Source organism: Choloepus didactylus, chromosome 9, assembly GCF_015220235.1.
Source record: "Choloepus didactylus isolate mChoDid1 chromosome 9, mChoDid1.pri, whole genome shotgun sequence".
NCBI lineage: Eukaryota > Metazoa > Chordata > Mammalia > Pilosa > Megalonychidae > Choloepus > Choloepus didactylus.
Genome location: NC_051315.1, coordinates 68,530,836 through 68,558,095, shown reverse-complemented (window position 1 = coordinate 68,558,095; position 27,260 = coordinate 68,530,836). Strand labels below are relative to the sequence as shown.

The window sequence follows — 27,260 nt, the reverse complement described above, 5'->3', positions numbered from 1 at the left end:
AAGTACCTGAGGTCAAGAAGAAAGTGCCAGAGAAGAAAGTGGTCATTCCCAAGAAAGAGGAGGCTCCTCCCACCACAGGTACTACTATTCCCAAGCAAATTAGACACTGCCATGTCAATTCTTTCCTTCACCTGTAAAGGTGAAAATGTCCCGTTTCAACATTTGCTATAACACAGCTGATACTATTGTTATATCTATTGTCTTTATATTTGTGAAACTGAAATCATAAAATAATATCTTTAAAGTGCCTGTGGTACCTAAGAAACCTGAACCAGAAAAGAAGGTGCCTCCCCCTGGTCTTAAGAAAGCAGTGGCTCCTCCTGCCAAAGGTACATCATCCTGTCGAAGAGATGTATTTGCTGTAATGATGTTGAACTGTGACACTGTCCACACAGGATGTTCAACATGAGTGTCTGCACTGTATGGTCTGTCATGTACATCTGTCATTTGTGACTCTGTTGCACCCAAGTCTGTGTTGTCAATTTTTCTACTTTGTGGTAGTATGTTTTTTGCTTTTCCTATATGTATGCTGTTTCTAAAACATAAAAATATCAAACATATATCTTTAAAGAGCCAGAAGTAACTAAGAAACCAGTCCCTGAAGTACCTAAAAAAGTGGAAGCTCCAGCAATAAAAGGTAGACTATCTCTTTAATGGACTCTTAATCTTGAACCACAAACCTCTTTATTCTTGTCTCACTAACTACTTTTTTGAAATGTCAGTGTTTCATCTTGTGCATGTACATTCTGATCTTTATTCTCTTGTGTTGAAAAACTGGAAACTTGGTGTTTATGCACTCTTCTTTTGTTCTTGCATATTGCCTAAAACAATCAATATCTTTTAAGTCCCTGAGGTACCTAAAAAAGTGGAAGAAAGACGAATTATTCTCCCTAAAGAAGAGGAAGTTCCACCCGTTGAAGGTAGATGACTTTCTAATAAAATAGACTTTTCAAAGTCATCATTGTGTCTTTTTTGGAGGAGGTTAATACACATTTCACTCTAGAAAATAAACATGTTCAAACTCCAAAAGAAATTATTTACCTAATAGAAACTGGGTAGGTAAACTAAAACCCATTGAATCACCTTTCTTACATGTCTAGCCTATTTCTTTGTTTATTGTTTGTTTTGATGAGATTCTTTGAAGGGGAACTATGTATTTGCCATGGGAAATTTTTATCAAATGACCTGGTTGGCAAGTGTGGGAGAAGCTTATTGAAGAGAAATTCTGCTTAGGCCTGAGTATCTGGTACAGAAAATCTGACTTCTTCTAAGTGGCGTTTTGACTTCAAACAAGTCCATCTTCATTAACAAACAAGTAGAAGAATTTTAGCTAAATTCTCTCTGAGGTCTTTTCCAGTTCTAAAATTCTGGAATGAACGTAACATATTCTGAAATCCCTTAAAAACATATTTTTAAGGACTGGTGAGTGTTCACAAATATTTGGAAAGCTGAACTATTATTTACCTACACTGATCAGTCAACCTCCATTTTCAGATATGTCGTTTTAGTCTAATGGTCAAAAGAATTGTAAAATTAATTTACGAAATAATCTTTTTAAAGTGCTGGAGGAGCCGGAAGAGCCTGTTGAAGAGGAAGAGATCCCAGAAGAACCACCTAGTGTTGAGGAGGTTGAAGAAGTTGAGGAGGTTGAGGTGGTTGAAGAGGTTGAAGAGGTTGAGGTGGTTGAAGAGGTTGAAGAGGTTGAGGTGGTTGAAGAGGTGGAAGAGATGGAAGAGGTTGAAGTGGTGGCGCCACCTAGAGGTACAGCCATTTTTATGAATTGGACATTTAAAAATAATGCTGTGATCCAAATCTTTCTCAGAATTTGTCCCATTTTAGTATTCACCAGTCCACCTTTTTTTTTTTTTTACATCACATTAATGACAAATTGAAGAGTAATTATTACTGGCACCTGAAACTATGAGTCCTGTTTTTGTTTTTCCATTTTTTACTGCAACTGTAAAGCAATTAAGAATGATAGATTACTTTTCTGTTATTGACCTTAATTTTTTCTGGTCAGGCCCTACTGTAATACTTTCTCCTAGTTTTCAATCCTTATTTATTTTTATTAAGGCAGGAAAACTATTTCTGGGTGAGCATGTTTACTTTTTAGAATCCTTCTTAACCCATTAATCATGAAACTCAAGGCAATCTTTGGATAACTGATATTGTGTTTGCTTATAAGATTTCTAAATAGTATCATTTTCACCTTTAGAGTCACTACTCCATATATATAATAACTGGATGTCAATAATATCTTTTTAAAATAAATCAATGTTTTGTGTGTGTGTTTTTTTTTCTTTTTCTTTTTCTTTTTTTTTTTTTTTTTTTTATATGAGTGTTATTGTTTTGTTCATTCCATGTCATTTTTCAAAATGTCCATAAAATATCTTTTAAGTGCCTGAAGTGGTTAAGAAAGCGGTACCTGAAGCACCTCCTCCTGTTCCGAAAAAAGTAGAGGCACCACCAGCTAAAGGTACAGCAAATTCTGATATCTTTAAATTCCCATTCATTTTGAAAAGCAAACATGTCTTCTTTCTCTGCTTTCTTACAGTCATTTAAAGAGCAAACTTATGAAACTGATTAAGGACCAGTAAAAATATAATTCATTCTATTTCTTTATCCTTTTTTTTTTTTTGAATGTTAATAGACAATTGTGCATGTTTGTGTTTGTGTAAATTGAGAAATATTCTAGAAGTTTTTTCTTTTAAATACCTAAGAATTTTAATCTAATTGTACGTCTTTCTGTACTTATATATATCAAACAATGGGTCCCTCTTCCCCACATTCCATTCCTAGATTTTATTCCATTACAAAAGTAGGGTTTTCTCATGTAATTATTGTAATAGCTCCTGCTCTATTTATTGTTTTATAGGAGAAAATCTGTTCTAATGCTTTGATAATAACTATTTTAAAGAGAGTCATGTCCCTCTTGAAATATTTGGCCTAAGCATTCAAGGTTATTATAAAAGATCTACTTCTTATTACTTCCTAATTAGGTTAATGCTTCAGATAGTGCGCTGAAGCAATCAGATTATGCTGTCCCTATCACGGGTAGTTAAAGTAGACATCCTTAGCAAGATAAAATGGTGTCCAGAAGGCTATGAGGCATATATCAGGGCTTTACTCTGTGACAGTAATCACTTCAGAAAAGTCTTCATCAAATTAAAAATAGTAGGAGTAGGCCCAATATTGGTAATGTCTTCTGTCTAAAAACTTAAAACACCACAGGTTCTCTGCAGACATAATCTTCTTCAAAGGGAATGGTTAGTACAAATGAGGGCTTTGGGAAAATATCTTTATTGCCTGTAAAATTGGTGTCCAGTAGTACACAGTGACCTCTTAGACACTTGGATTATTTTAATTCTCTGTTGAAAGATACATTGATGTTGTTTCTGATAATTTTTATTTCTTGCTTATTATTGAGCATTGTCAGATAACTGAAACATCTAATATCTTTCAAGTGCCAAAGAAAGTTCCCGAGGAAAAAGCACCTGTTCCAGTTCAGAAAAAAGAAGCACCTGTTCCTGTTCAGAAAAAAGAAGCACCCCCAGCCAAAGGTACATCTTCTCTTTTAAACCTGAACTTCCTTTTTATCTTTGTTCTTTAAACCATTTATGTTTTATGCCTCTGTGTCTTGATTGCTTTTGATGTCTTTTGTCTATGAAAGCCTGCTCTTGACCATCCTAAATAATAACACTATATCTTTAAAGTGCCTGAAGTACAAAAGAAAATTCCGGAAAAGAAAGTCCCTGTGCCAGAAAAGAAAGTCCCTGTGCCAGAAAAGAAAGTCCCTGTGCCTAAAAAAGAAGTTGTTCCCAAAGCTAAAGGTATCTTTAGAAACATCTTTTATTTTCATGTTGTTGCATGTGAGACTTTTTTCAGTTTTTTCTTTTATATTTTGAAGTTACATCTTCATTTCTTTTGTGTTTTTTTTAAAAATAAATCTCTTAACATGGATGCTCTTTCAGAGAGAATTGTCCGTGAAGAAAAAATATCAGTTGACTTCCACAAAGAAGTAGTAAAAGAAAGACTAGAAGTAGAAGTAGTAGAAGCCAAAGTAGAAGTTCCTGAAGAAGAAGAGTTCCAAGAAGTTGAAGAATATTTTGAAGAAGAGGAGTCCCATGAAGTAAAAGAATACATCAAAGTAGAAGAACATAAAGTTGAAGAAGAACAGCGAGTTGAAGAAGTCCATAGGGTGACAGAAGTCTTCCAGGTTGAGGAAGTAGAAGTATATGAGAAACCCAAAGTGCCACCTAAAGGTACAGGGAATTCTGGAGATATTCCAAATTGTTTTTTCTTGCTCCAGCTAACTTTCTTTTAAAAGTACATTTCATGTTTACTTTGGAACATTGGAAACCCACTTATTTTACTGGATAAAATCATGAAATACTTTAAGCATGACATAGAGTAATAATTAACTACAAAGAGTCCCTGAAATAGAGGGAAAGGAGCTTATGAATCTTTAAAAACAAGTATAATTTTAACAGACAAGAGAGAGATATTTGATACTTAACCTATTTATAAAGGAGATCACTGTATGAATTTGTGAATTCTTCTTTAAACCCAACCAAGAATGTTACATGCTTTTTACAGGGAATAAAATAACTGATCAGTGTCATCTGTTGAGTGAAATAAAAAAAGCTCCTCGGTTCACTGAAGAATTTACATGCTTGGGCAAAACAACCATTGCCTTATTAATGTTTCAGTCAATTGTTCGCAAACTGATTTGTGGAGTTTATCAAAAGCTTTTGCCATTTTATGATATTTTGATTAAAGAAATAACATTAATGAAATAAATGAAATGCTGATAATGGCACCAACTTGCTAGTATATTCTGAGGATAAACTATAGCACAAATAAATTCTCTGCAACAACACTCCAGATATTGTACAAATTAATAATGTGTATAATATGAAAAAATATGTGTGTGTGCTGAGTCTATATGGCAAATCTATGGTATAGATGAAATTTAGCAAAATCAAATATTTTTTGGAAGTAGGTATAGTATAAATTCAAAGATTATAAATGATAGATAAAGCCTTTTGTGAGCCCTCCATTGTACTGACTTTAGTAATAGCACTCCATGATGCTTCAAGAGTCCATTTTAAACCCAAACACTAATATCTTTGAAGGGCCTGAGATACCTGAGAAAACCATCCCTCCAAAGAAACCACCTACTAAAGTTGTTCCTAAAAAAGAGCCACCAGCTAAAGGTATTTGATGGTGAAAAATTACTTACTTAACTATATGTATGGTTGGTCACACATTGGCTGCTTTACAAGTTTGCATTCTCCTTATTATTTTTCTTCTGTGTTTTGTGTTTTTAAAATTTCTAAAACAAACTAATATCTTTAAAGTGGCTTTACTTTACTATTGTCTAAAGTAAAACTATACTATAATAAGCTAATATCTTTAAAGGGTCTAAAGGAAGTTTTATCAAAAAAGAAAGTCATAGTTGTTATACCTAAAACACCTAAAGCAAATATCCCCATTAACCAAACAGTGAAACTCAAGTTTCCTTCTTTGGTACTATTTAAATATATGCTGACTTACATACTTATTAAAAACCCATGTTTTCCTATTTATCATTAATTTTATTAACATAGTAAATATAAATACTTGGCGAATGGTTTAATGTCCTTGCTTTATTTTTGTAAACCTCTTGAATTTCATAATAAAAATAAAAAGTATTGTCTAATAAATAAAAAGAACATTTTTAAAGTCCCTGAAGCATTTAAGGAAGTTATCAATGAAGAGAAAGTACCAATTATTCCACCAGAACAAGAAGAAATAGCAACATCTAAAGGTGTATTATTAGTTGTTCTTGTCAATTTCTCACCGTTCTAACATGGAAAATTCCCCTGGATTTTCATTGTTATATTTGTTATCAAAATTCAACTGATTTTAAACACTATAATATATTTGATGAAGTGATGTCTGCATTTTATACTGTGGCTATGTTCTGTTATGTGTTTATATTTCTCTGATGCTGTGATTGCTAAAAATCTTTATTAATGTTTAAAGGTATAATAAATGATTACTATTATCTTTAAAGTACCTGAAGTGCCCAAGAAAATTGTTGTAGAAGAAAAAGCACATGTTCCTGAAGAACCCAAAGTTCCACCAGCTAAAGGTACTTGCTTTTGCTATTTCACCAGTAATATAAGATCCCTTTTTTATTCACTTACTCACTTACCATGGAGAAGAGCGAGAGATCATTCTCCCCTCTACACCACGATATTCTGTGAATGACATAAATTTCAATTTAAGTTCTATAACATAATACTCTTTTGTGATGGCCCTCTAGGAACGACAGCATACACCTAAAAGTTAGTTTCTATTGATCCTTTTCTTATACAATAATTAATTTAACAATATTAATCCTTCATCTTCTCCTTCAATTATAATTCATTGTGAAGTTATTATCAAGTAGCTCGGGTTATGGGGGAACAAATAAACATTTTCAAAATGATGATAGTAAATGTTCCTGCAGCCAAAGAGCCAAGTGTTTCTAATGTAAACAAATTGAGGACTCACCAACAAGACAATCTAGAGAAATGAATTAACTGTGTGTTTAGTTGACTTATAAATTTTGAAATTTTTGGCTTTCTCCCTGTTAGATGCCCCTTTTTTCTCTTGGTATTTTATACCCAATTACGACATTTAAAAAAATATAACAAATATCTTTAAAGTGCCTGCAGTACCCAAGAAACTCGTTCCAGAAGAAAAAGTTCGTGAAGCTGTTCCTAAAAAGCCTGAAGTTCCACCAGCTGAAGGTATACACTGATATTAATCACAACATGAAATAACTTTGTTTAGTTAATCATGGTTTAAAATGAATGTGTGTGATGTAAAATCCTTTATATTCTTAAAATTTTATATTTGTTATTCGTAACAATTAATTTACTAATATCTTTAAAAGTTCCTGAGGTGCCTAAGAAAAGTATTCAATAAGAAAAGTCACCTATAGTTCTTTCTGAAGATACAGAGCTATACAGTGAGTGTAGAAAAATTGCTGGCTCCCTTTGGTTTCATCTGTGTAGTTAATTCGCTGTGTTTATCTTCATCATTTGTAAATATAAACATACTAATATCTTGTAAAGCTTAACATACCAAAAATTATTGATTCCAATTAAATGAGTTCTGTATCGATTAGCCTCAGACAAGATACCTTTCCTCACCAATTAAACAAAAAAAGAAAAAAAAGATAGTCCTGTACTTATAACATTGCCCAATTTTAGGAAAGTTATTTCTTTGGTTTAATTTCCCTAAACCACTGGTATGCTAACATTTTCTGCTTTGAAGCATTTTATTTCCTCAGACCATGGAGTAAGTTACTTTACCTCCATAAAAATATTTCCACTGGATTTTATAGAATAAAAATGTTCCACCATTATTATTTTTTTTCCTTTTCACAAGAATAACTGGAAATATTCTGGCAATGCTGCTGAATTATCATAGAATTACAAGGCCATTAGAACCTCAGAAGAATTATGAAACCTCGTTTTTTGCTTTTGAATAAAATTATGATTAAATAAATCCAATATTCAATAACCTGAATAGTAAAAATTCTAGTAGTCAACATATTCTGCTACTTTTTTATCTGCCCCCACCCCTTTAAGCTCAATTTCTTTTGTCCCTCTTTTATACTAGGTTGGGATAAAAGTAAATGATCCCTCCCTCTTTTGAATACCCCCTTGAGTTTGATTAATGTTATCAATAATCCTTCCTTTCTCGAAGCTGGAAAACTTTATTTCCTTCATTTGCCTAATTTTGCAAATATTTAATGATGTTTGTTTTTCTTTTCTGCTTCCAAACCCTAAGTATTTTTTCATGTTCACATTAAACTAAGAAGCTTTAAACTAAACATGGTTTGAAAATTTAAGGTAACTAGGTTCATAAAAAAAGGAGAGGACTTACTGGAATTTCCAGTGGGTCAAACATAAGAGGAGAATTCTCTACCCTATTGTTAATGCACAAAACCATGAAGAATTAATAGTAATAGCACAATATTACCAATAACTTTTTATGGACAAGATGGAGTAATTAAGTTGCCAGTGGATTCCTCAATTCTATCATCACAATCATAAAAATATGCTGAGAGTCCTATATCATAAAAATGGGAATCAGGCATATGTGTAGTCCGTGTGTTCTTGTCACTAATTTATGTCTGTGTACTACTGCTAATTTTGGTGATGAATGTGTATTATGTATTATATTTTTATAAATCCTGTTCTGCATCCATCTTGAAAGCCCCATAATTGTAAAAATACTAATATCTTTAAAGTATATGAAGAATCTGAAGAACCAGCCCCAGAAGGGCCTGAGCCACCCAAGAGAGTTGTTCCAGAGAAGAAAATATATGTGACTATTCCTAAAAAGAGAGAAACACCAGCAACTAAAGGTACATTTCAACTACATCAAATCCAGATGATCATGTTTGGCTTCAAGACGCAAATATCATGTTATATAATTTACTGTTTTTTCAACTTCTAAGTGTAAACCTACTAATATCTTTAAAGAGCCTAGTACAACCAAAGAAGTTTTCCCAGAGGTGGAGTTACCTGAGACTGTTCCTGAAATTCCAGAGCATCCTCCAACTGAAGGTATAAATCTCTAGTTGCAAAAATCTAAAGAAGAAAATACTTCTTCTTCAATCTGCAGAATATATTTAGTGTTTTTTAGTGTTTTATGTACATCCTCAGAACTTCTAATGCTAAAATACTAATATCTTTAAAGTATATGACATACCCAAGACAAAGAACTGTCTATAGGTTGCCCCAAAAAAAGCCAAGTCTCACTCACACAATATACAAAGACAAATTATTAGAATAAAAATAAATAGAATTTCTAATTTAAAGTATATCTGTTATATACCTTTCTTAGTATGTCACATCTTCATGTCTTTGTCTCTTTTCTATTGAAAAAAATACTAAAATTTTTAAAGAGTTTGAAGTCTCCAAAGAAGTGGTTGCTGAGGAACAAGTTCCTGTTGTTAAAAGAAGAAAACCACCACCACCAAAAGGTACAAGGCAGAAAAACTTGACTTTCTCATCTTGTGTAACTTGTTTTGTAGTTGTGCTTAATACGTGTAAAAATACTAATATCTTTAAAGCCCAAAAGTCTACCAAGGAAGTCATTTCAGAGTAATAGTTCCCACAAAGCAGAAACTCTAGCAGCTACAGGTCACCATTAGGTATTCAAGAGGAAAACTCTTTAACTTATACACATTTAAGACTATAAAGTGTATCTATGTTGCCTCCAGAGAAAGGATGTACATATATAATATGCAGATGTGCCCCAGAAAGATTTTTCAATAAAAAATATGTATTACTGTTTTCTTAAAAAATAAAAATCAGACTAGCTAGAAAAAAATTTACATGAAAACATTTATAAAATTTATATCCCTGAAACTAAATTGAATTGGCTCAGCACACCCCCTGAAAGCAGGATCAGTGTCACCAAATGATGCAGATACCTGGCTGTAAACCACAAGTCAATAATTCAACCCTCCACGGGATTAAAATTCTATACTTTTCTATTTAAAATAAATTTACTCCTAAAATCAAGCATATGAATTTGAAATCACTTATTTTCTGTAAGGCTTGAATATCATAGAAATATTGTTAGGAAACCATGACCTAAACAAAATAAACTATTTAATTCAATGTGGAGCTACTCTATCTATAATAACATCTCTACCACATTAGCCCACCTGAGAGCCTTCTAAAATCAAGGCAAAACTGATTCCAACTGAAGATGGAACTCTCACTTGACTACTTCTTTGCCCCTCTTATGGTCATCCTCTATTAGTAAAGAGTCATACTTTTTCCCTTTGGAATACTTTTAGATAAATTAAAAGATAAGAAACTTTTAAAACATCCAGAATAACAATTTCTTCACAAAACCCATTACATTCTGTAATTTAAAGAATACCCAAATACTTTGACATTGTTTTCTCAATCTAGAATCTTTTAATTGTTCTCCTCTCCTATACTTGGAAGACACTCACCCTTTTAAAGTGCCTAAGGTGAAGGTGCAAAAAGAAGCCAACAACGAAATTCTTTTGTTCTCCTCAAGCTAATAACTAAAGGTACAACATTAATTGTAAAGGATCAGTTTTTTCATTTAGAGCTAACTTTCCATTACCTAATGTTCTGTACATCTACCATTCAAGGAACTGAATTACTAATATTGATAGTGCCCGAAGTGACCGAGAAAACAGCCCCTAATAATGAAGTATTCATACTTTTACCAAAGGATCAGATTCTTGAGATGGAGAGATCTCCCAACCTGAAATGTTACTGTATGTAGAGTTATGACTGAAACTCTTGCCTGTTCTTCATAACTCCAAAGCACAATGTATTAATATCTTTAAAGTGATTCAATCACCTCAAAAAGTTGTCCTTGTAAAGGAAACACCTATGGCTGTTCTCCACAAAATTGAAACATTGCCTACTAAAGGAATCATTCATTCAATCACTTCCTACTTCACTTATTTAATAACATTTAATAAGTACTTATGTGCACGGTGCTAGAGACCTGGGGAATAAACGAAGACAAATAAGATTTGGTTCCTCTCCTCAAGACCTTCTACCTTATCAAATTCTTTAAAGAAACACCCTTGTAGCCATAAAAATCACTTTCATTCAGTTGATATCATAAACGCTTCTAATGATCGTCTTAACCTCTAAGTGTAATACTAATATCTTCAAAGCACCAGAAGCTATGAAAGAAGTTTTCCTGAAATGAAAGTATCTGAGGATGTTCCTAAAAATCCAAAACCTCCTGTGAAAGATTCATGTCACTTCTGAAAAGTTGCTGAAGAAGAAATACCTGTCCTTTGCTCTTAAGCTGATGTTTTTCTAATATTCTTCGTATGTAATTCCTATATGTAAAGATAATAATCTTTAAAGCACCTGAAGCGCCACAAGAATTTCCTTCTAAAAAGAAACTATCTGTTTCTGACAAAACAAAAACACCTTCTACTAAAAGTATTCAAATAACTTACTGAGAGTCTACGATGTCACAGAAACTCTGTAAAGTGCTGGAGAAGGTTGAGCACATCTTTTCAAGGATCCTACTAACCTCTTTAGACTTATTGATTGGTGGGTCAAGGAGAGAATAGAGGGAAATAGAAGAGACTCCTAGAAAACTACATTTGCTAACTTATTGTAGTTCTGTTTTCATTAATCATTTTAATTCTTAAATGTGAAATACTAATATCTTTAAAGTTCCTGAAGTTCCTCAAGAAGTTCCTGCAGAGAGGGTTCCTTCCAAAAAAGGAGATCGTCCATCAATTAAAGGTACAAATTGCCATGTCCTTGGGCTCAAGAAGGAATAACTCTTATATTCTAGAAAATATTTTGCTCTTCCTAGTGATGTTCATAACACTAAATGTAAAAATAATAATTTCTTAAAGTGCCTGAAGCTCCCCAAGAAATTGTCCCTGACAAGAAAATGCATGTGATTCCTCACAAAAAGGCTGAAGTCCCATCCGATGAAGGTATACAAAGCTGGAAGCCCAGAGGGTTGGGAAAATGTCTTCTCCTGTATAAATGTGTTTCTTGTCCATGCTAATTCTTGTAATTCCTAAATTTGAAAATATATTAATATCTTTTAAATGCCTGGAGCTCCCAAAGAAATTGCCTGTGAAAAGAAAGTACATTCTCCCCCAAAGCCTGAAGTTTTACCTTTCCCTTCACAGTGGGATAGGAAGGTGGGAAAATAAATAGAACCACCTTTCTAGCCTTGAAACTTCTTTTGATGTGTAAATGTGAGTCATGTCTGGATTGACCCTTGTAACTCAAATGTAAATTTACTAATATCTTCAAAGTACCTGAAGCTCCCAAAGAAGTGATCACCAAAAAGAAAGTACCAGAAGCTCTTCCCCCAAAGCCAGAAGCTCCTCCAGTTACAGGTACTTGTTACCACTGATCTTAGACACAGGAAAAAAAATAGCTCTTTTGTTCTTGAAAATGTTTCAATATATCTAATGGTCTTCATAAATTCTAAATATAAAAATACTAATATCTTCAGTGTCTGCGGCTCCCAAAGAAGTTTTGCCTGAAAAGAAAGTGCCCGTGAGGCCCCCTAAAAAGCCCGAAGCTCCCCGTTAAAGGTGTTTGTCACTGACATTAGGCTTAAGAAGATACAGCTTTTCTTCTCTTGAAAATGTTTTGTTCTAATAGTCTTCTTAACTCCTAAATGTATTTTAATTAATATCTTTAAAGTGCCTGAGGTTCCCAAAGTTGTCCCTGAAAAGAAAGCACCAGTGGCACCTCCTCAAAAGTCAGAGGCCCCACCTGCTAAAGGTATTTGTCACTGACCTTAGGCTTAAGAAGATGTAGCTCTTCTGCCCTTGAAAATATTTTGTTCCACTAGTTTTCACAATCCCTAAATGTAATTTTACTAATATCTTTAAAGTGCCCGAGGTTCCCAAAGAAGTTGAACCTGAAGAGAAAGTACCAGTGGCACCTCCTAAAAGGCCAGAGGCCCCACCTGCTAAAGGTATTTCTCACTGACCTCAGGCTTAAGAAGATTTAGCTCCTCTGCTCTTGAAAATATTTTGTTCTTGTGGTTTATATGACCCCTAAATGTAACTTTACTAATATCTTTAAAGTGCCTGAGGTTCCCAAAGAAGTCGTCCCTGAAAAGAAAGTACCTGTGGTACCTGCTAAAAAGCCAGAAGCCCCCCCCGTTAAAGGTATTTGTCACTGACCTTAGGTTTAAGAAGATATAAGCTCTTCTGCTCTTGAAAATATTTTGTTCTTGTGGTTTACATAACCCCTAAATGTAATTTTACTAATATCTTTAAAGTGCCTGAGGTTCCTAAAGTTGTCCCTGAAGAGAAAGTACCAGTGGCACCTCCTAAAAAGCCAGAGGCCCCACCTGCTAAAGGTATTTGTCACTGACCTTAGGTTTAAGAACATATAAGCTCTTCTAGAAGCTCTTGAAAATATTTTGTTCTTGTGGTTTACATAACCCCTAAATGTAATTTTACTAATATCTTTAAAGTGCCTGAGGTTCCTAAAGAAGTTGTCCCTGAAGAGAAAGTACCAGTGGCACCTCCTAAAAAGCCAGAGGCCCCACCTGCTAAAGGTATTTGTCACTGACCTTAGGTTTAAGAAGATATAAACTCTTCTGCTCTTGAAAATATTTTGTTCTAGTGGTTTTCATAACCCCTAAATGTAATTTTACTAATATCTTTAAAGTGCCTGAGGTTCCCAGAGAAGTTGTCCCTGAACAGAAAGTACCAGTGGCACCTCCTAAAAAGCCAGAGGCCCTACCTGCTAAAGGTATTTGTCACTGACCTTAGGTTTAAGAAGATATAAGCTCTTCTGCTCTTGAAAATATTTTGTTCTTGTGGTTTACATAACCCCTAAATGTAATTTTACTAATATCTTTAAAGTGCCTGAGGTTCCTAAAGTTGTCCCTGAAGAGAAAGTACCAGTGGCACCTCCTAAAAAGCCAGAGGCCCCACCTGCTAAAGGTATTTGTCACTGACCTTAGGTTTAAGAAGATATAAACTCTTCTGCTCTTGAAAATATTTTGTTCTTGTGGTTTACATAACCCCTAAATGTAATTTTACTAATATCTTTAAAGTGCCTGAGGTTCCCAGAGAAGTTGTCCCTGAAAAGAAAGTACCAGTGGCACCTCCTAAAAAGCCAGAGGCCCCACCTGCTAAAGGTATTTGTCACTGACCTTAGGCTTAAGAAGATACAGCTCTTCTGCTCTTGAAAATATTTGTTCTCATGGTTTTAATAACTCCTAAATGTTATTTTACTAATACCTTTAAAGTGCCTGAGGTTCCTAAAGAAGTTGTCCCTGAAAAGAAAGTGCCTGTGACGCCTCCTAAAAAGCCTGAAGTTCCACCAGCCAAAGGTAGTCACCCCCACATTGCTGTGTTTGATATTGTCCGCTTGTCTTTACCAAATCTAATCATGAAAATACTAATATCTTTAAAGTACCTGAGGTGCCAAAAGCAGCTGTCCCAGAAAAGAAGGTTCCTGAAGCTCTTCCCCCCAAACCAGAGAGTCCACCTCCAGCAGGTAATGTCAAAGCTATGCAAACTAGGGAGAAAAATAACTGCTTTTTAAAATAGAAAATTATATATAAAAATCCTACTAGAGAAAAATGGCCTAATTTTAAAGAGAAAAGAATGTCTGTAGTTATTCAAAATATACTGGTGTATGATTATATGCTGTAGTCATCATTTGTTTTCACCTTCTCTAAACACAAAATGCTATCTTTGAAGTGCCTGAAGTGCCGCCGAAGGAAATCATCCCTGAAAAGAAAGTACCAGTGGCTCCTCCAGAAGTGCCAGAAGCCCCACCTGCTAAAGGTAATTATTCTTACATGTTGCTAGTCACCTGTTTCAGGGGGCTGGGGAAAGCATGTGTAGCAACATCTGCCAGTCTTGCAAATTGTATTTGCTTGGTCATGTATGTTGTTGGTATGCCCCTTTATAGTTTCTAACTAAAAAACACTAATATCTTCAAAGTTCCTGAAGCTCCTAAAGAAGTTGTACCTGAAAAGAAAGTGTCTGTGGCTGTGCCCAAAAAACCAGAAACCCCACTTGCTAAAGGTATTTGTTTCCATTGCCCTGTTAAGAAAAAAAAAATTGTCTTGTACTCTTAACAATAATTGTAATATGCCTTCACAATTCATAAATTTTAAAAATACTAATATCTTTCAAGTACCTGAAGCTCAAGAAGTTGTTCCAGAAAAGAAAATTCCCAAGGCACTGCCCAAAAAACCAGAAGCCCCCCCAGTTACAGGTACATGTCAGTCCAACCTTATTCTGCAGAAGAAATCTCTCTTTAGCTTTTGAAAACAATTTTAGTCCATTGCTCTTCATTAACCAAAGTGTAAAACTACTAATATCTTTCAAGTGCCGGAAGTTCCTCAAGAAGTTGTCCCAGAAAAGAAAATTCCCCTGGTACTACCCAAAGCTCCAGAAGTCCCACCTGTCACAGGTACATGTTAACTCTGCCCCCATTCTGCAGAAGAAATATCTCTTCTTTTGAAAACAATTTTAGTCTGTTGCCCTTCATTAACCTAAGTGTAAAACTACTAATATCTTTCAAGTGCCTGAAGTTCTTCAAGAAGTTGTCCCAGAAAAGAAAATCCCCAAGGCACCACCCAAAAAACAAGAAGTCCCACCTGTCACAGGTACATGTTAACTCTGCCCCCATTCTGCAGAAGAAATATCTCTTCTACTATTGAAAACAATTTTAGTCCATTGCTCTTCATTAAACGAAGTGTAAAACTACTAATATCTTTCAAGTGCCGGAAGTTCCTCAAGTTGTCCTAGAAAAGAAAATTCCCAAGGCACCAAAACAAGAAGTCCCACCTGTCACAGGTACATGTTAACTATGCCCCCATTCTGCAGAAGAAATATCTATTCCACTATTGAAAACAGTTTTAGTCCATTGCTCTTCATTAACCTAAGTGTAAAACTACTAATATCTTTCAAGTGCCAGAAGTTCCTCAAGAAGTTGTCCCAGAAAAGAAAGTCCCCAAGGCACCGCCCAAAAAACCAGAAGTCCCACCTGTCACAGGTACTTGTTAACTCTTCCCCATTCTGCAGAAGAAATATCTCTTCTTCTATTGAAAACAGTTTTAGTCCATTGCTCTTCATTAACCTAAGTGTAAAACTACTAATATCTTTCAAGTGCCTGAAGTTCCTCAAGAAGTTGTTCCAGAAAAGAAAGTCCCCAAGGCACCACCCAAAAAACCAGAGGCCCAGCCAATTACAGGTACTTGTCACCCCTGGTCCTTATTCTGCAGAAGAAATATCTGTTCCCTTGAAAACATTTTTTGGTCCATTGATATCATTAACCTAAATATAAAACTACTAATATCTTTTAAGTGCCTGAAGTTCCTCAGGAAATTATCCCTGAAAAGAAATTATCAGTGGCACCTCCTCAAAAGCCTGAAGCCCTACTTGTCAAAAGTATTTGTCACTGACCTTAGGCTTAAGAAGATATAGCTCTTCCACACTTAAAAATATTTTGTTCTCATGGTTTTAATAACTCCTAAGTGTTATTTTATTGATACCTTTAAAGTACCCGAGCTTCCTAAAGAAGTTGTCCCTGAAAAGAAAGCACCAGTGGCGCCTCCTAAAAAGCCAGAAGCCCCACCTGTTAAAGGTATCTGTCACTGACCTTAAGCTTAAGAAGATGTAGCTCTTTGGTTCTTGAAAATATTTTCTTCTAGTGGTTTTTGTAAGCTCTAAATATAATTTTACTAATATCTTTAAAGTGCCTGAGGTTCCTAAAGAAGTTGTCCCTGAAAAGAAAGTAACTGCGGTACCTGCTAAAAAGCCAGAGGCCCCACCTGTTAAAGGTATCTGTCACTGACCTCAGCTTAAGAAGATGTAGCTCTTCTGCACTTGAAAATATTTCGTTCCACTAGTTTTCACAACCCCTAAATGTAATTTTACTAATATCTTTAAAGTGCCTGAGGTTCCTAAAGAAGTTGTCCCTGAAAAGAAGGTGCCCGTGACGCCTCCTAAAAAGCCAGAAGCCCCAGCTGTTAAAGGTATCTGTCACTGACCTCAGCTTAAGAAGATGTAGCTCTTCTGCACTTGAAAATATTTCATTCCACTAGTTTTCACAACCCCTAAATGTAATTTTACTAATATCTTTAAAGTGCCTGAGGTTCCTAAAGAAGTTGTCCCTGAAAAGAAGGTGCCCGTGACGCCTCCTAAAAAGCCAGAAGCCCCACCTGTTAAAGGTATCTGTCACTGACGTTAAGCTTAAAAGATGTAGCTCTTTTGCTCTTGAAAATATTTGTTCTAGTGGTTTTCATAACCTCTAAATGTAATTTTACTAATATCTTTAAAGTGCCTGAGGTCCCCAAAGAAGTTGTCCCTGAAAAGAAGGTGCCCGTGACGCCTCCTAAAAAGCCAGAGGCTCCACCTGCTAAAGGTATCTGTCACTGACATTAAGCTTAAAATATGTAGCCCTTTTGCTCTTGAAAATATTTGTTCTAGTGGTTTTCATAACTCTAAATGTAATTTTACTAATATCTTTAAAGTGCCTGAGGTTCCAAAAGTTGTCCCTGAAAAGAAGGTGCCCGTGACACCTCCGAAAAAGCCAGAAGCCCCACCTGTTAAAGGTATTTGTCACTGACATTAAGCTTAAAAGATGTAGCTCTTTTGCTCTTGAAAGTATTTGTTCTAGTGGTTTTCATAACCTCTAAATGTAATTTTACTAATATCTTTAAAGTGCCTGAGGTTCCCAAAGAAGTTGTCCCTGAAAAGAAAGTACCAGTGGTTCCTGCTAAAAAGCCAGAGGCCCCACCTGCTAAAGGTATCTGTCACTGACCTTAGGTTTAAGAATCTGCTCTTGAAAATATTTGTTCTCATGGTTTTAATAACTCCTAAATGTTACTTTAATAATACCTTTAAAGTGCCTGAGGTTCCTGAAGAAGTTGTCCCTGAAAAGAAAGTGCCTGTGATACCGCCTAAAAAGCCTGAAGTTCCACCAGCCAAAGGTAGTCATCCCCATGTTGCTGTGTTGGATATTGTCCATTTGTCTTTACCAAGTCTAATTATGAAAATACTAATATCTTTAAAGTACCTGAGGTGCCAAAAGCAGCTGTCCCAGAAAAGAAGGTGCCTGAAGTTCTTCCCCCCAAACCGGAAAGTCCGCCCCCAGCAGGTAATAATGAAAATATCTGAGCTAATATTTTTAAAAAAGAAAAATTATATTCTAGCATTATAAAATTCTTTTGCAAAATATTTTGTATGCGATAGTCAATTCTAGTATTAAAATGAGCTCATGTCTTTAAAGCACCAGAGGAGCCTGAGGAAATTGCCCTGGAAGAGCCTCCGGCTGAAGTTGTTGAAGAGCCCGAGCCAGCCGCTCCTCCAAAAGGTACTTGGCCGGTGCTGCTAGGATTCCTTAGCCAATCAATTTTGCCCTGAAAATTCTGGGCAGTGTGAGCTTTCTTAGTGTTTCTCACTCATCTTCCCTGCTTCTAAGACATAAATTCTAATGTCTTTAGTGACTGAGCCACCTCCGAAACCTGTGCCAGAAAAGAAACCACCTGCTGTCATTCCCAAAAAACCTGAGCCACCACCAGCAAAAGGTATTTCTTGCTGCTAACTTCCTACAGAAAAATGTCAGTCTTTAAAATGTTATATTCTGATACTCTGCCTAATGATATCCATATGTTATTAAAACTGTTAGCTTAAAAATTGCTAATATCTTTTAAAGTGCCCGAGGTGCCGAAGAAAGTTGTCCCTGAAAAGAAAGCACCTCCTGTGGTTCCCAAAAAAGAAGTCCCACCTTCTAAAGGTACATGATGGAGATAGAAAAAGCAGTCTCCAAGTGTTTTGTTCTGTGTAAATGTTGTGAATGTTATCTAATGATCTTCATAACGTTAAAATACTAATATCTTTAAAGTGCCTGAAGTTCCAAAAGAAGTTGTTCCGGAAAAGAAAGTAGCTGTTCCCAAAAAGCCGGAAGTCCCACCAGCTAAAGGTATACTTCACCAATGAGATTCTGCAGAAAGTTACTCCCTCTTGATCTCAAAATTACCTTATTATAGGAAACCCCCTTTTTTTTTTTTTGGCCATTCCTTTTATATTCACAACTACAAAACTGCCACTCTGGATTTTTAGGGTTTAACTGTTTTAAGCAACATCATTTTTCTTTAAACTGATGCATTTATTATGCACATTTGAAGAGTTTACTTCCACGGCTTTGTTGTTCTTAACAGGCCACATTTTCCTCCCTGGTGTGTTGATTCAAGGACAGATCACTGACTTCATTGTGAATTTTCTTCTTGTATCTGTTTCCTAAGTTACTTGAATAAGATGTGAACTAGATGTGATATAAATTTCATACATTTCTCAGCTACTCAGAAGTAAAACTATCTAATATCTTTAAAGTGCCAGAGGTGCCAAAGAAACCTGTCTTAGAAGAGAAGCCAGTCGTTCCTGTTCCCAAGAAAGTGGAGTCTCCACCTCCAGAAGGTACATGTAAGACCATCAGTGAGTTTCTATTTTTAATTCAAGCTTTGTTCCTCTTCCTTTCTAATTCATAAACTCTTGGTTCTTTTCTACTCTTAATTATTTGTCTTCATGATTCTTAATTAGCTCTGATTTCAGAACTCTTTTGGGTTATCAGTCAGAGTTATCAACATAGAGCATAGTTAGCTATATTAAACTTAGCTTCTCAGATGTACCCAGAAAGTAAGTTGGGAGAACCATAAGAGTATAAGTGATGTTAAACACCAAAAGAGCTTACCAAGCATTCAAATTGATAGAAATGGAAGTCAGTACAGATAAGATAAAAATAATAATAATAAGGGAAGATATTAATTGAAAGAAGGAAAAAAATCGAGATTACTCTTTTGTGTGTTTGGTGCTTGTGCATTTTAGAATATTGTTTCAAACACTGAAATAAAATTAACTAATATCTTTAAAGTATATGAAGAACCTGAGGAAATTGTTCCAGAAGAGGAAGAGCCAATTCCTGTTGCAGAAGTCGAGGAACCAGAAGTCCCACCACCAGCAGGTACAAGTCAAGAGCCACTGAATAAGAAAATACAATCACTTGATTTTTATGGCTATTATATATCTTCTTTGAGGTAAAATGTCAGTCTTGCATCACCTTGCTTGACATTTGATTTCTTTGGCAAAAACAAAAGCTACTTGAACATATAAAATTTTAGTCCTATGGATTTTACAATGTGCATATCAAAGAAATATATGTGATCTTTTTTGAGTCATTCGTTAAGTATTAAACTTTCCATTGTAATCGTCTGACTCTAAAAGAAATTCCTGTCTTTCAAGTGCCTGAAGAGCCCAAGAAGATTGTCCCAGAAAAGAAAGTTCCTGTCATCAAAAAACCAGAAGCACCACCTCCTAAAGGTACTTACAATAAAATAAATAAATATTTACTTCATTTTTGTGTGCAGTCTAAAATTTTACGCTGTTTCCTTATTATGTGCTGTGCTGTATTATGTGTTTGTTAACTGTTATCTATGTTTTAGAGTTGAACAGACTTTTAAGATTAATCTATAGATATTGCATTTTGAGATTTTATATTATTAAATCTACTAATATCTTTAAAGAACCAGAGATGCCAAAGAAAGTTGTCCCAGTGAAGAAGGTCCCAACTGTTAAGAAGCCAGAAATACCAGCAGCTGAAGGTATTAAATGTCATCCTTGACATAATTTTTAAAAATTTACTCGGGTATTTCAAAGTGGAATTCAATAAGTTGTCTTCATTGTTGTTGCATGATAAGGGTAAAAAAAGTCCTTATTTTGTTTCCATTATTTTTAAGGCAGTCCCATTAATTATAGATTTCTTTTTATTCTTAACATTTTTAAATGTTTAAAAATTATTTTTTAAAATAAAACTAATATCTTCAAAGTGCCTGAGATGCCCAAGAAACTTGTTCCAGTAAAGAAAGAACCTGTGCCTGTTACCAAAAAACCAGAAGTCCTGCCAGAAAAAGGTACCTACCATGAAGAGAAAAAATTTCTTTGAGCATTTTGAACATTTTAATAATTCTTAGACCAAAGAAAAAAATTGAGTGTGAGTTTTCACAAAGCTACATTTCACAGAAAGAGAAAATGGGGGGAGGGGGTAGATAATAGGGGCAAAGAGAGAAAATGAAACAGGTAAGCAAGAGGAGGAAAAAATGAATGAGATTCAGTTGTGCCATGATTTAGTACATTTTTACAAGTGGTAGAGAAGAACTTCTTTCATTCAACATGCAGAACAGCTCATTTCAGCATGTTTTGTTGAATGTTTACTATGAGACACAGTGTTAAAAAGATTTTTAAAAGACCCGATGCCACCTTCAAGAAACTTAAATCTGGTGAAAGGAGAGAAAGACAAGTAAGTGCACAGGGTACAGAAACACTAATAAAGTGAAGCTTAATTCAGGAAGAGGCATCAGGGAAAGCTGTGTGGAAGATGTAGAATTTTGAATTTGGTAGATTTTTACATGTAGAAGTTGAGGAAATGGTATCCTAGGGAAAGGGAAGAGCATATACAAAGACATAGAGGTTAAAGAGTCTAGCATCTTCCAGGATTGTCAAATAACTTGCATAATTTGAGTACGGATGGTAAAGATAAGGCTAAATATAAATATTGAGGTCATAGTCTAGTGTTCTCTGGATGTGAATATAAGGTTTGTACTTCATTTCTTAGGCAATAAAAAGCCTCAAAGGTTTTGAAGCAAGTGTACAAAATGATAGGGATTTGGCTTTAGAAAGATAACTGGTGGCAAGTTCAATGCTATTAGAAGACAGTGATGATAACAAAGAGCTATTACAATTATTTAAGGCCATTAAGAGTTGGATTAGGTCAGCGGTGGTAGAAATGAAAAAAAAGGACTGGATTTGAGAAAGATGGAGATTGAGTTGCCAGGACTTGGTGTCTATTATCAAAGCAGTTAGGGAAATCAAGAGCCCAAGATAATTGTGAAGATTGAAGCTAGATGGCCAACAGAATGGTGTATTGGATTCCTGAACTGATATAATGAATATATTTTTCACTTCTCAACTATGGAAGTTGGAAATATGCATCTGGAGGTTAGGAAAGAGATCAGGGCTACAGATGTAGATAAGAAGTCATCCTCATGGAAATAAGTGGTGAGGGTACAGCAGTGAATTCTCAGAGATTATAAAGCAAATAGAAAAGAGCATCAAAATTAGATCAGTGGAGGAACACCTACATTTAAGGGATAATGGAGGAAGAGAAGCAGATGAAGAAATCTGGGAAGATTCATGTAGAAAATTAGGAGGAACAAAAGGGTGCCATTATCCCCATGAAGTCTTGTAAGATGAAGCTCTTTCCCCTCTATTCTTTGCCTGCTCTTTGCATAATCTTGCACATCTTCTAAACTCTTAATAGTAAACAAAATTACTGTCTTTAAAGTGCCTGAAGCGCCCAAGGAAATCATCCCAGTCGAGAAAGTGTTCATTCCTATCCATGAGGCACCAGAAGCAATCCCTGCCCAAGGTACATAGCTGCTCTATAAATTTTGGAAAATGACAAATATCTTCCTAATCTTGATTTGACTGTAGATGGGTCTTATGTATTTATCTGTTCTCTGTTTTATGTCTTGAAATTATTGAAATTTGGGGGTCATCTGAAGAGCATGTTATACAGTGATACTAAGTTGATATACTATAATTTAGCAGTTGCAGTATTTTATTCTGAATACAGTCTAAAATAAAATACCATGTTTTTTAAGTTGAAGAGTCTGCTGAGGAAATAATATATGAAGAAAAAGCATCTATAACCATTGTTAGAAAGGAGACGCCCCCTGTTGAAGGTATATATACAAATATAAATTTTTAAATCTCTTGAAAACTCTTGCTAGAAGTACAGAAGTGTTAACAAGGTGATATTCCTTCTTGAAATTATATACAAAAACATTCCAGCTTTATATTTGAGTGTTTTATTTTCGAATAGTTATACTTCTACTAAATTAGAATCTTTGATTATTCTTTATGGTAATTATACATTCTAAAAGGTGCAGTTATTTGAGGCAAACTGGAATAACTCATTGTATCCTCCAATGATCTTCCATTGTCAAATTATTAAAGTTGCCTCATCACCATCAACATCCCTCAAATAAACTTGTTTTTATTAGAAAGTTCAAGTAAAAGAAAATGGAAATCTTACCTCTTTCTCTATTCAAATGAATTGCCTAAATTGTGTGATTGTAACCTTTGCATCCATGTGAAATTTGTGTGAATGTTTATGAAGAACTTTACAATCTCCTTTGTCAACATTCTTTAAAGAACACGAAATTGAAAAGTATATTGAGGCAGAAGAACCTGAACCTGAACCAAAGCCAGAAGAAATAGCAGTACAAGGTATTCAGTTAATCAGACTTAAATCTTCACCTTCACATAGAGCATTCTTCATCTTGAAATGTATACGGTTTATGTTTGTTTTGTGTGTGCCCTTCATTCTTATGTTTCCATGTAAACGTCACTGTTTATTTCATGTCAAATGTGGCTTATCTGGATGCTTCCTTTGTTGTTTTTATTGATGTCTTTGCTATATTTCTCATTCTCTGTGCACCAGTGTTCATATTTGTTTTATGTTGGACATTGATCTTACGTATCTTTTAAAAAAAAAAAACTTTTTACTTCAAATATATAAATGTATATTATACTCATATAAATTTAAATTTCTAATTTAAAATATCTACTGACACTCCTGCGATACTGTTTTCAAGAACCTGAACCTGAACCTGAACCTGAACCTGAACCTGAAAAGAAGGTTATTGAGAAACCAAAACTCAAACCAAGGCCCCCAGCTCCTCCTCCTGCTCCACCCAAAGAAGATGTGAAGGAGAAAATATTTCAACTTAAAGGTATAGAAGGCCACTTCCAAAATATTATTAATCTGTTTCAAACCTCTATGCAGTCATTCAAAATGGTATTTGCAAGGATTATCTTACTTTTGGAAGTGTGTGTTTTTAGACATTATCATGCTATTATATGCATGAATTGTATAGAGATCTGTGTCTCTGCTGCCCCAGAGGCCCTGGGTTGCCTTGTCAAGCCATGCCTTCTGCCCCAAATGTTTGAAAGTGCATTTTTAGCTTCAGCTTATGATATCTGGGTACAAGCAGCTGTCCAACTAACTTTCTTACATGGAGTTGGGAGAAAAGGTTTTCTGGTTTCACAGTCTGATTGCTATGTATACCTTGGAGGGCTTATGCATGTGGAATGTGTAAGAAATCTTTGCATGATATTTTTAATATTGCAGTAACAAATGTATATAAAAGCTAAAACTTTGTTCTTAAATAATTTCTTGTGTTTTTAAATATATAAGTAATATATTTATGTTGTCCAGTATCTAATATGTGCTTGTGTACATACTGTCCATAAAAGGAAAGCTTATGGAAGACCTGCTACTGCTTCTCATTTTTTTCTTTTTTGCAACTTAAAAAAATCCTAATTGTGTCCTGTGGTGGTTCTCAGGGTAGCTGGAAAGAGTGGTTTTGAACACATTTGACTTCCAGCATCTCTTCCCATTGTTAAACTTCCCTTCATTCTTTTTGTGATTTTAATTTGAATTAATGCAATATTTCTTAGTTTTTTTAAATATCAACATCTTTAAAAGTAGAAATAAACTTATAAAAATATATTATTCTTTTATTTTTAATAAAAACTTGTCTTGTTATGGGATTTTCCATTCTGAAAATAATCTAGATATAAAATTAGATGAGCACTTACCGCATATTTACCTATATATCTACAAAGTCAAAATCTTCCAGAGTGAGATATTTCTTCTGGTGACTTTTGCCCCTCTACAACCCTCCTGCCCAGTAGGGGGACCTTCTGGCATTTTAATCCGGCTTACACGGAATAGGCAGGCATCTCTTAAAAGGCCGTCCGTCTGTTGATTGAAACTCCATGAGGTCAGACACTTAATTACATTTCCTTAATGTAAAATTCATATTCAAAGTAAAATTTTTTCCTCCTGTGCAGAACAAGAATTATCTTCTTTCTTAGCTAGTCTTTAATTTACTACTTAACTTGGAGTAAAACTGCAATCTATTTTCATGGTTTGAATGCTGCTTCTGTGTTCTTTGGTGGCTGTTCTTGGTTGTTATTAGTGTTTTCTGATTATTAGCAAAGCTTGATTTTGAGTCTTGCAGTAGGAATTTAATCATTTGCTTCAGATTAGTTTAAATATACAAATGATAAAACTAAGATCCTATTCTTTAAAGCTGTTCCGAAGAAAAAAGTTCCTGAGAAACCTGAGGTTCCAGAAAAAGTGGAGCTTAAACCTCTGAAAGGTATTTCACAGTCTGGAAAATGCATCCATGTGCAGTATCCCTTCATCTGACTCCTTGCTTTTCCTGCCTGCATTGAAAGTTCCCTGCAACCCTCCCAAAAATTATCATAGTAGTCTCATTCATTTCTTGTATTTTTGTGGCTCATGAGTGTTGCTTCGTCTCTCATCAATTTTGTACGTTATATGAATAGATATTGTTTATCTTTGTCCTATCCACATATGTCTTCTTGAATTTTCCCAAACTTAAAAATATCAAACTTTACTAGTTAGCTGAAAGCTGATATCAGGAGACATCTTGGGTTAAAATGCTGGGAGCTGATAGTAGAAAGCTTTAGCATTTCACCTGAAAAACAGCATTTTAGCTAGTATTTTATAAGCACTAAAAATAAGCCATACCTGTCTTCTATAATAAAATGATCTATAAGGATTGAAGGTTTTCCTCATTCCTTTGAGTCTTGCAGTAGGAATTTAATCATGAATTGGGATGTATAACATACATTTCTTTTATTTACACAATGGACATAGTGAAAACATATCTGTGAATTTTTATTATTATTTTATTTTTAAGATCTTACTGACTTTTGAGACTCAGGTGCAAAAGTCTTCTCACTGGCTCCAAGAATGCCTCTCAGGTGTACAGATCTCATATTGTAGGAAATTTCCATTTTCATTGCTGTTCATTTTTCAAAATTTATTTTTCTTTAAACAGTATTTCCCTATATAAAATTAGATCCTAAAATAAGTAAATAAATCACAAAGCCTGTAAAACTTCTATTAAAAATAAAATTGTTAATTTTTATAGTCAGTATTGTTAATAGCAGTGTTCTGTTTAAGTTACCACCAACACATGTCCAGAATCAGAAATTGGGTCTGTTGCTGATTCACTATGGGATTTTGGAAAAAATCATCCACTGAATATGCATCTCCTAATTTATAAATGGAGATTACAGAATAATGTTACCATGGAAATTAGCTGGTAAACAATTATTACAAAGCCACTTATGAACATTAAAATGGCATATAATGGCAGGTAGTGGCTTTGAAAATAATAGCTACAATGTGTCTTTGCACCTGAGTCTCAAAAGTCAGTAAGATCTTAAAAATAAAATAATAATAAAAACAAATTCACAGATATGTTATGTTTTCACTATGTCCATTGTGTAAATAAAAGAAATGTATGTTATACATCCCAACTCATATTAATTAGATGCTTGATGTTGGTACTCTCCAAGTTGAATCAATGAAAATGATTACCCATTGAGAGTATTGTAGCTATAAATAGTTTTAAATGCCAGCATAATTTATCGTGGATAAAAAATTTAATGTTTAACTATGAAATTTTTACTTAAAATATTTGATATTAAGAAAAAATTATTATTTAAAATATAATCTTTATATATTATCCCTTTGTAAATTTAGATTTTTAAGAAGTTAAACAAGGTTATCTTTACCATGTAAAACTATTTAATGAATTATAAATGTCTTTTTTAAGGGAGAGTTTATAGAAATATCTAAGAAATTAAGGTACCATACAAATGAACAAATAAAACATTAGTATTATTTCAAAAAGGAAACTTTAAAAAAAGATAATCCTCTTTTGTTCAGAAAGTGAGATATGGCCCTTCACCAACATCAAGGTAATTAACTGGATCCCTTGCCTTTCTTTTCCTGTCAGTGGAGAAGACTTTATGATGATGCTACCACCTGCCAATACAATTTTAATGTAATTAATGATGAAGATACCATATAGAAGTGGGCAATCTAAAATTGTAGATTATGGCAAAGATGACCTCAGGAACCCTCTAATTTGATGAAAAATTCATGAAGTTGGTGTAGAACATTTTCTACACATTTAAGATGAATATATTTGCCTGTAGTTAATGTAATTGAATTTCATCATGAGGTTATGTACATATTTGCAGAAGAAATAACTTGAAGTGCATTATTTGCTTTTAAATCCTGTAATAACTTACATGCAACAAAAATTGTTACTTGATATACCATAGTTAGCTAATTTGGGGAGAGAAATTTTTCTTGTTGAAATTTAGTTTTTATGTGAATTTACTTCAAATTTTGAAATCATATTCTTTTAAGTGCCTGGAGCTGAAAAGAAAGTTCGCAAATTACTTCCTGAACCTAAACCTCCACCAAAGGAAGAAGTTGTTCTGAAAAGCGGTATAGTATTTTTCAACCATCATATCAACTTTAAGTATATAAAAAATAGACTGGAAAGCCTACAAAGTATTTCTGTCCTTTGGTTTCCTATGAATTAGATTCTCTGTTTACCAAAATTCATTTGTAGTTGCATTGAAAATTTAAAGGGTATCATTTCCAAATATCTTTTCAAAGAGGACAGAAATTTTGTGAGCATTCATAATATTTTGAAAATCACAATGCTACTAGACATAACTAAATTGATAATAGTGTAAACTAATAACAATGACCATGACTGTCATTTTCCTA

At 34.3% G+C, this 27,260-nt stretch overlaps 1 protein-coding gene across 1 annotated transcript in view; it reads left to right on the top strand.

The window, feature by feature from the left end:
• TTN (titin) overlaps positions 1-27,260 on the top strand; it is a 272,725-nt gene that overhangs the window by 129,816 nt on the left and 115,649 nt on the right. The window contains 32 exon segments of the mRNA XM_037850412.1: positions 4-78; positions 246-329; positions 572-637; positions 846-920; positions 1,561-1,761; positions 2,399-2,476; positions 3,465-3,560; positions 3,714-3,830; positions 3,972-4,262; positions 5,136-5,216; positions 6,059-6,136; positions 13,039-13,104; positions 13,609-13,692; positions 13,971-14,054; positions 16,854-16,937; positions 17,238-17,321; positions 17,589-17,672; positions 17,805-17,888; positions 18,019-18,102; positions 18,231-18,311; positions 18,420-18,497; positions 18,908-18,991; positions 19,446-19,535; positions 19,814-19,891; positions 20,095-20,172; positions 20,398-20,481; positions 21,912-21,995; positions 22,231-22,311; positions 22,784-22,858; positions 23,227-23,364; positions 24,730-24,798; positions 26,892-26,972. Of these exon segments, the coding sequence (XP_037706340.1) occupies positions 4-78; positions 246-329; positions 572-637; positions 846-920; positions 1,561-1,761; positions 2,399-2,476; positions 3,465-3,560; positions 3,714-3,830; positions 3,972-4,262; positions 5,136-5,216; positions 6,059-6,136; positions 13,039-13,104; positions 13,609-13,692; positions 13,971-14,054; positions 16,854-16,937; positions 17,238-17,321; positions 17,589-17,672; positions 17,805-17,888; positions 18,019-18,102; positions 18,231-18,311; positions 18,420-18,497; positions 18,908-18,991; positions 19,446-19,535; positions 19,814-19,891; positions 20,095-20,172; positions 20,398-20,481; positions 21,912-21,995; positions 22,231-22,311; positions 22,784-22,858; positions 23,227-23,364; positions 24,730-24,798; positions 26,892-26,972 (2,997 nt within the window).